This window comes from Silene latifolia, chromosome 11 (assembly GCF_048544455.1).
Source record: "Silene latifolia isolate original U9 population chromosome 11, ASM4854445v1, whole genome shotgun sequence".
Lineage (NCBI taxonomy): Eukaryota > Viridiplantae > Streptophyta > Magnoliopsida > Caryophyllales > Caryophyllaceae > Silene > Silene latifolia.
In genome coordinates, this window is record NC_133536.1 from 201,122,660 (window position 1) to 201,132,136 (window position 9,477).

At 36.5% G+C, this 9,477-nt stretch overlaps 1 protein-coding gene across 1 annotated transcript; it reads left to right on the forward strand.

Moving 5' to 3' along the window:
• Positions 1–2,250: 2,250 nt before the first annotated feature.
• Positions 2,251–4,285, forward strand: LOC141615314 (uncharacterized). Its single transcript, XM_074433720.1, has 2 exons — positions 2,251–2,493; positions 3,094–4,285. Exons 1-2 carry the CDS (start codon positions 2,471–2,473, stop codon positions 4,196–4,198), a joined length of 1,128 nt encoding a protein of 375 aa, XP_074289821.1. The 5' UTR covers positions 2,251–2,470; the 3' UTR covers positions 4,199–4,285.
• Positions 4,286–9,477: the final 5,192 nt, after the last annotated feature.

The following is a 9,477-nucleotide window of genomic DNA, read 5'->3' on the forward strand; positions in this document are numbered from 1 at the left end:
TTTAGAAGAATTGTAATGATATATTGAATTGTATATTTCAAAAATATAATTTGTTAACCTTACAATGATCAGGATTGTTGGTATTTATAACAACCTCAAGTCAATCCTAACTAATTCTATATAGTTAGGTGATGGAACCATAGTTAGTTAGTTAGTTTATAACTAACTTCCTATTTATCCAATATACCCCTTGAGCTGGACTGCTTGGAAATAACAGACCAAGCTTAGAGGAGAGAAAAGTATGTTGAGCTGCTCTTAATGCCTTCGTCATAATGTTAGCTAGCTGAAGCCCAGTTCTGATATGCTTCATGCTTGGTAGTCAGAAAGCCCTGCTGCTGTTTGTCCCTGAAAAAATGACAATCAATATCCAAGTGCTTGGTCCTTTCATAAAACACCGGATTTTCAGAGATATGCAAAGCAGCTATATTGTCACAATATAAACTCACATTATTTACTTTGAAGTTTGGTTTTAGAAAAAAATATTATTATTCTACTCCCTCCTATTCTACATAAACTCCTCTTTTTTTTTTTCATCTATTTACAATATCTTTCCCATTTTCTTATTTAGTAAAGTTTTATACTTAATTTAATCACCTTACCCCACAACAATACCCTATCTCACCCCATAACAATACTTATTTTAATCAACTTACCCCACAACAGTACTTATTTTAATCACCACACCCACAATAATACCCCACAATACCTTCACTCTCTCCAATTACCAAACCACACTACAATACTTTATCTTATTTTAATCTGTTTCCTTAATTTTAGTGCCGGAGGGAGTATATTATATAAACTCATTACTAAAAGTCACATAACAATCCAAATCTTTTACAAAAATAAAGTACATTTTTGAAAAAGAATAACTCTAATGTAGAATTAGGTCGATTTTTAAGATCTAATTCAACGTGAGAAAAACGTGTTGCTAGCTCGACCTAGGGAGTCGTGTCTGTCATTCAGTTCTCGCATCAAACTCAGGCTCTAGTCTTTTCGGCTGAAACGAGGTGAACTGAATCGAATAGAGTTGAGCTTAGCTGAATGAAACTAAACTGAACTGAATGCAGATGAAAAAAGAGCCAATTTTTTGATGAGATGAGCTAAACAAATTGACTGAAACTGAAAAAAATTAAACTGAATAAAATTAAGTAGAATTAAAATAAACTTAAATTAAGCCAAAAAAAACATGGAATGTTACTCTCAAAAGTCTTTGATATTAAGAAATCACAAGAAAAAAATCTTATTATTTTAAAATTGAATTTGACATTATTTAGGCATTGTTTGGTAAACAGCGGATTAATTTTAGCATAAGTAGATTGTAAAAACAGATTATAAATAACAGATTTTATCAGAAGGCTTAACTAGCTTAGCATATTACAATTAGCATAATTAATTTGTGTGTTTGGTAATTGACAGATTAGGATTAATAGATTGTTAGTTTTCTTTGTAAAATGAAGTAAAGTTTCTTATTTCACAATATACTAACAAATATGCTGGATAAGCAGCATATTGTAAAACAGGATATTGGTCCCAAATATACTGTTTCAATATACTGTTTGTCAAACACTAAAATTAGCATATTGACTGGTCAAATATGCTAAAACTCTTAAATATACTAAAAATCGGTCAATATAACATTTACCAAACACCCCCTAAGACCTGGCAAAAGCAACTCGACCCGATTGACCCGACCCGAAAAGACTGACCCGAGACCCGAAGTGACCCGAACTACATCACTCGAATTGACCCGACCCGGCCCGAACATGACCCGAGCTTTTTGACCCGTAATTAACCCGACCCGAAAATAACCCGATCCAAAACCACCAAACTCGAAAATGACCTGACAAAATATAACTCTAATTGAACCGAAAAGACTTAAAATGACTATTTTTCTATTATTCATTGACCCGAAAATGACCCGACCCGAAACAACCTGACCCGCTTGACCCGAAACAGACCCGACCATCAACCCGTAACTGACCCGAAACCCGAAATGACCCGTCCCGACCCAAATTAACCCGAAATCAATGAAAGACCCAAGCTGACCCGTCCCGAATTAGCCCGACCCGTTGACCTGTTTTGCCAGGTCCTCAACGTAATTTGAGAGATATCTAGTATCCACATCGCAACAAATTGAGCTATTAAAATCAGTTGAACAGTCTATCCCCACGTCATCTTACACTAACAAAAAAAGGCGCTGAAATTACAACCTTATATATACCCGTCACACTTTGTTGCCGCATTTTTATTCTGATACTCTGCTCTTATTTTTACTACTCTGCTCTCTCTACTCTCTAGCGAAAAAATTTCCTTGTTCCTCACGTTTTTTTCTCAAAACAAATTAACCCAAAAGAATATTAAAATTCACAAAAATAGATATTCACATATTACACACTATACTACTCCATTAGTTAATCACTAAGTTGAATTTATTGTTTCAATTGTTGGAAGTTTCGGAGTTTCGCGTATGTCGAATTTGATTTTCGAAAGGTTTGCTCGCTTTCCCGTTATTTTTCCAGTTAATTAGTTCATTACAGTGTTTTATTTTGTGGGTTTAGTTAATTTGTAATTTGTAATTTAGGGTTTTGAAATTTGGGGGTTTGTACTTTGTAGTATTTGAATTAATTGTAGGGTTAGGGTTTGGGATTTTAATTAGTCGTAAATTGGGGTACTGTTTCTTGAACAATCAATATTAGAGTTTTGAGATTTGGGATTTCAATTAGTTGTAGATTGGGCCTTGGGGTAATATTGCTTGACCCAATTAATATTAGGGTTTGAGATTTGGGGGTTTTGTATTAATTGATGAATTGGGTAACGTTGTTTGAATCTTGATTATATTGGTGTTTCTAATTTAGGGTTTCTTATATCTGATAGTAATTGGATGTTAATTGATTGAAAATCTTGAGGAAATGTCGATGAATATGAAATTAAAGTAATCTGGGTACATGATGGTTATGGGAATTATGATTTCTTAAAATTGGGGGAATTTCATCAACTGTACAATAGTTAATGCAAATTGTGACCTAATTTGGGAGGAGAATTAGGATTTTTGCATCTGTTATTCACTCTCTTAATTTCTGTGTTATACAGGATGACGAGCAATCTCGATTTCGAGAACGGAATGAGTAACCCGGTTTCTACATCTTCTTCTCTACAATTCGATTGCACCAGGAAGACAAAAGCTCGAAGAAGACGTGATGGGTCCTACACTGCGGCTGCCACCATTGCTAAATGGAAAGAAAACAATGCTATACTCGGCGGTGTTAATGTGGATGACAAGCCTATTCGAAAGGCGCCAGCTAAGGGGTCGAAGAAAGGATGTATGAAGGGGAAAGGTGGGCCTGATAATTCTAGGTGTAACTACCGGGGTGTTAGGCAGAGGACTTGGGGTAAATGGGTGGCGGAGATTCGAGCGCCTAATCGAGGGAGTCGGTTGTGGCTGGGTACTTTCCCAACTGCTCTTGATGCTGCAATGGCTTATGATGAGGCTGCTCGCGCTATGTATGGTTCATCTGCACGTTTGAACTTGCCCAACTACGTACGCCACACTTCTCTTTTGAAAGAGGATTCTGGTGATGAGCGTTCCGAGGTTTGTGATGGAGAATCTATGGTGGTTACTGATTCTGAGAAGAAATCAAAGGTTGAGGTCCCTGAAATCGGAAGTGGTGAAATTGACATAAATGACTACTTGGAGAATTATACCGAGTCTGAGAAAAAGTCACAGGCTGAGTCCCGTCAGATCGAAAATGCTGAAATTGACATTAATGACTACTTGCAGAATTATACTCCTGATGAAATGTTCGATGTGAACGAGTTACTTGGCGCAATTGATGCTGGACCTGTGATTGATACTGATTATAGAGGCCAATTCGGTTGTGATATTTCCGGGTCACAAGACGCAGGAAACACGGATTATGCTGGATTCATATCCAAAGTTGAGAACGACCACATACAGCTAGAAACTCCCGAGAACTTAAACCCATGTCCTGAGCTAAAATTGCCGAGCACAAACAAGTTACCATCTCAAGAGAATAACCAGGATGTGAAGATGTTCAATTGTTTGGATTTGTTAGCTGATTTTCAGTATGGGACTGATTATGATCTGGACTCATTCAATCCTGGTAGACCAGAAGATTGGAATGCTCTCGCTGTTGATGAACACGCTTTTCTGGATTTAACAGATTTAGGATTGTAGGAAGTCGAACTGTTTCTGGGTGTCTTCTGATTCAAAAATGTCTGGTTTCTACGGATGTTAACTGATGACGGTGTCTTCTGGCTATTTTTTTTTTCGTCTTGGAAGACATGCTATGAGTGCAAAAACTTGAGGGTAGATTGTAGTTAGAATTATAGTAGAGTTCTGTATTCTTTTATCAGTGAAAATTATTCTTTTCTGTGTATATTTATATATGGTGTTCTGAAGAAATGGAAAAAGTAAACATTTTGCATACTTCAAAAGGATTCTTCTGCTTCCGCTCTTTAATGGGACTATTGTTTATGTACGTTGCATTTTCACCCCTGTGCACTGAACATATTACACTGCATTAGCGGGTTAACTATTCCGCGTCTTTCATCTGTAATTTCTCAGGATAGTATTGATAGAATGATAGGTCCTATTTTCGTGTGAATTTTTCCATATTAGGTTATTGATGTGTGCCTTAAGGTACTGTTGGAAAACCATTAAACATACATTTATAGTTAGAAAAACCATTAAACATACATTTATATAATGCACGGAGTATATGTAGGTGTTGTGCGGAGCAATACGGAGTAGATGTAAAAATAAAAGACACACAAGATTTAACGTGGTTCATTATCAATGCGATAGCTACATCCACCAAGGCGAGGGAGAATAATTCACTATGTCGGGAAAATTACAGATTACAAAAGATGAGCACAGAGTTAGTGTTTGCCTCACAAATCTCTCCTTAAAGAATAACTAATTTTTGTTAACACTTAATAAAAGTCTCTAAAGTGATTATTTACATTTGCAAGAGTCTAAGAATCAAATTCACAACTATTTATCTAAGATACAAGTGTTCTTACATCCATTATCAAGTTATCAACCTGTAAGAATTATCATATTAATTCTCTATTATGTGGACCTAATTACTGACGTCAGTCACTCTAATAGATAATAGCTAAATATGATGTTTCGGGTTTTTAGTCGGAGTAATAGACTAAGTGGATTACGGTTAATGTTTACAGGCCATTAACATATTAGGCCCACTTATCTAATTATGCCCCTCCTGCCACCTATATAATAAAAGCTACACCTATTTGTGGTTTTAACCTAATTCATATTCATTAAGAGAAACACACAAGAACAGAATTAGAGAATAAGGAAGGCAGGAGAAGGCAAAAGATTTAAGTTTATCTTCTTGTTGATTTCAAGGAATCTCCTTATCAGATCTAATGACTACTCCACGTAAGTATTCATCTGTAATTATCACTGCAGTCAAGATCCTCTAAATTTATGTTTACATGTGGTATCAGAGCAGGATTGTGATTGCAATTATAATTCTGATTAATGTTTCAATTATGTCTTTTGAATGAAATTAATGTTTAAATATGATGTTATTATTTTCATTCATGATTGATTGTTTACTCGTTTGATTATGATTGTTTCCGCTGCCCTAATTGAATTATTTCAATTCTTATGATGTCCTAATCGAATTATTTCAATTCGTATGATGTTTGTATTTTATTTTTGATGGTTCTTAATCGCACATCTACACTGTTCACCGACAACACTATTCACGCGCACTTTGTTCACGCAGAAGTTATTTTTCATCGATTTTGAGTGTCGGATTTTGATGTTATAATAATGTTTTTCGAGTGTAAACGGCGTTCTAAACCAGACTGCATAGCATGGTTAGCGTTTTTAAGCCTAATTCTGACGTCTTCATTGAGTTTCAGGACGTTTTTGGTTAAAAATTATGTTTTTCTTTGTAATAGTTCTCGATCGAGCTAATGTTTCACTCGATAGAAGCTCTTAAGCATGAATAAGTACCTTCTTGCATTATAGTTTACGATACCTTATGTTTGATTATGTATGCTCGTGTGATATTTATATTATTAAGTACATAAGTTAATATAATTATCATATTGTTGTTGTAAGCCTACATATTATTTGTGTAAATATATCATTTGATATCGAATGTAAGAGACTTTCGCATTATGACAAGTTGAAATTCACCACAGTGATTTCATCTCGTACGCGATCAAATCTCATAATGGAATCATATTGAACATTCACATTAGGTTGAGGTTCGCCACCGTGGACTCAAATTATGTAGTGAATTTCCGACTAAGCATCTAATAGGGTAAAGTAACTTGTATTAAGGTTTTACCCACAGGTAACCTGACATTAAAGTAAAACACCCATTAAGGAGAGTAAAGTAACTTGTATTAAGGTTTTACCCACAGGTAACCTGATATTAAAGTGAAACACTCATTAAGGAGAGTATACTCTATTATGTAATTAAGCATGTGTAGGTTGTCCACAGATACTATACTTGCCTGATGAATGTTTATGAGTTACTCATTTAAGTTTCAAGTCTTAGTCATAATTGCTATTGTATGTTAAACTCAAAGCCTAATGTTTTGAGCATTGTTCATAATGCGATCACCGTTGCAAAGCTCTCTCAATAATCGTGTCCAAGTTTTCCACAACTTGATGGTACTAATTACTCAGAATGGAAAGAGCATCTCGAGTTCTATTTACGGATCCTTGAACTCGATCAAGTGCTTACTGGGTCAGCTCCAGCTGAACCAGCTTCTGATGCGAGTAAAGAAGTATTTGAAGAGTATAAGTGGTGGAAGAAATCTGATAGTCTTTGCCTAAAGTTTTTGCGTCTTACCACTGCACCAAACATTAAGTCCTCCATTTCGGAGACAGGCTGTAACACAGCCAGTAAGTACATGAAAATAATTAAGGAACGCTTTCAGACTACCGATAAAGCGGTAGCTGGAAGGCTTATGTCTGAACTTACCACTGCTAAGTATAATGAGAGTGTAACCACCATGCGGCGGCATGTGTTAACATGACGAATCTGGCACTAAGTTAGGAAAATCGGGCATGAAAGTTGAGGATCCGTTCCTCGCCCGATTTATCATCAACTCTTTGCACGATAAGTTTGATGTTTTCCATCTTCATTACAACACTGTTAAGGAAATTTGGAGTGTTAATGAATTGACCAATAAACTGGTTCGAAGCGGCAAGAATCAAACAAAGATGAGGCCGATGCCTCAAGTAAAATCTTGGCTTATCCCGGGCACATCATGTGCATCATGTAAGCGGGAAATCTAAGGGTAAGTTTGGAAACAGAAAGGGCATGAAGTCCGGCCCTTCGATAAGTGTCTGGATCGGCATAAAGATGGATATCAAGAAGCCGGAAAGTTGTTTTTTCTCGTAAGAAACACTGGCACTTTCGAAATGATCGCATAAAGTGTAAAATTGGTCGAAAAGAAGGGTAAGCCTTTGGCTTTAGTATGTTTCGAATCAAATTATGTTGAAGTTCCTTCTAATACATGGTGGCTAGATTCAGGCTCTAATGTACATGTTTCGAATTCCTTGCAGGGATTCCTTACGACAAGAACCATAAATCCAAATGAGGCCTCCTTATACATGGGGAATAAAGATAAAGCCTCCGTAGAAGCCATTGCAAGGTTTAGCTTGGAATTAAGCACTGAATTTAAGTTGAAGTTGGAGGATACCCTTTATGTTCCCTCCTTCGGACGCAATTTAATTTCAGTTTCTAAGTTAGATAATGATGGTTTTAAATTAAGTTTTGAACAAGGTTGTTTCAGTATGTTTCGAGACAATATTTTTGTTGGTTCTGGAATTTTGGAAAACGGATTGTATCGAATTTATTTAGATAAATTGTTTTCAGAATCTCTTTGTGTTTCTCATAATGTTTCCCTGCATAATAATGTTAGTTCGAAACGTGGAAGGTCTAATGAAAGTTCCTCCTTCTTGTGGCATAAACGTTTGGCCCATATTTCAAGAGAAAGAATGAACATATTGGTTAAAGATAATATACTACCTTCTCTTGATTTTACGGATTTTGGGACGTGTGTGGAATGCATTAAGGGTAAGCAAACCAAACACACCAAGAAAGGGTCCACAAGAAGCACTGCTCTTTTAGAAATTATACATACAGACATATGTGGTCCATTTGATGTTCCCTCCATGAGCGGAGAGAAATATTTCATCACCTTTATTGATGATTATTCACGTTATTGTTATCTTTACCTTTTGTATGAAAAATCTCAATCAGTAAACGCTTTAGAGGTTTACATTAAGGAGGTGGAAAGGCAATTGGGAAAGAAAGTGAAAATCGTAAGGTCAGGTAGGGGTGGTGAATATTATGGCAAATATGATGAATCAGGACAACATCCTGGTCCTTTTGCAAAACTCTTTGAAAGTTTGGGTATTGTCCCTCAGTACACAACTCCTGGTTCTCCTTGGATGAATGGTGTTGCTGAGAGGCGTAATCGAACCCTATTAGAGGCTGTGAGGACAATGATGAGTAATACCATTCTACCCATGAAGTTCTGGATTCATGCCCTTATGACTGCTGTGTATGTTGGAAATCGGGTTCCCAGTAAAGATGTTTCAAAGACACCATTTGAACTGTGGAAATGATGGAAACCAAGTCTTCAACACTTACATGTATGGGGATGCCCAGCAGAGGCACGCATTTATAAGCCACATGAAAGGAAGCTTGATCCTAAAACCATTAGTGGCTTCTTTATCGGCTATCCAGAAAAGTCCAAAGGGTATAGGTTTTACTGTCCTACACACAAGACAAGAATTGTTGAAACCGAAAATGCCAAATTCCTTGAGAATGGCGAAGTTAGTGGGAGTGATCAGGTAAGGGATGTCGTCGTCAATGAGGTTAGGGTGGCAATTCCAGTTCCTTTGCCCCCAATTTCTATTGATGAAGTTCCACATAATGATAATGTTGACTCAGTCAATATTGTGGAACCTAATGTTGATGATCCTCCACTCTCGAATGATAACATTGCCACTGAGGTTGTTGATACAGCACCTGAAATAACATTAAGAAGGTCAACAAGACCTAGAAGGCCAGCTATTTCAGATGACTATGAAGTATATCAATGTGAATTTGACATTAGTGTGGATAATGATCCGGTTACGTTTTCACAAGCTATGAACAGTGATGATTCCGATAAATGGATTAATGCCATGAAAGAAGAGATGGAGTCTATGGCTAAGAATGAGGTCTGGGAGTTGGTCAATTTACCAGTAGGTCATAAGGCTGTCGGCTGCAAGTGGGTCTTTAAGACCAAACGCGACTCCTTAGGTAATATTGAACGACATAAAGCCAGACTGGTAGCTAAAGGCTTTAATCAGAAAGAAGGCATTGATTATAATGAAACATTCTCTCCAGTTTCTAAGAAGGATTCTTTACGGATCATTTTAGCTTTAGTAGCTCATTTTGACTTAGA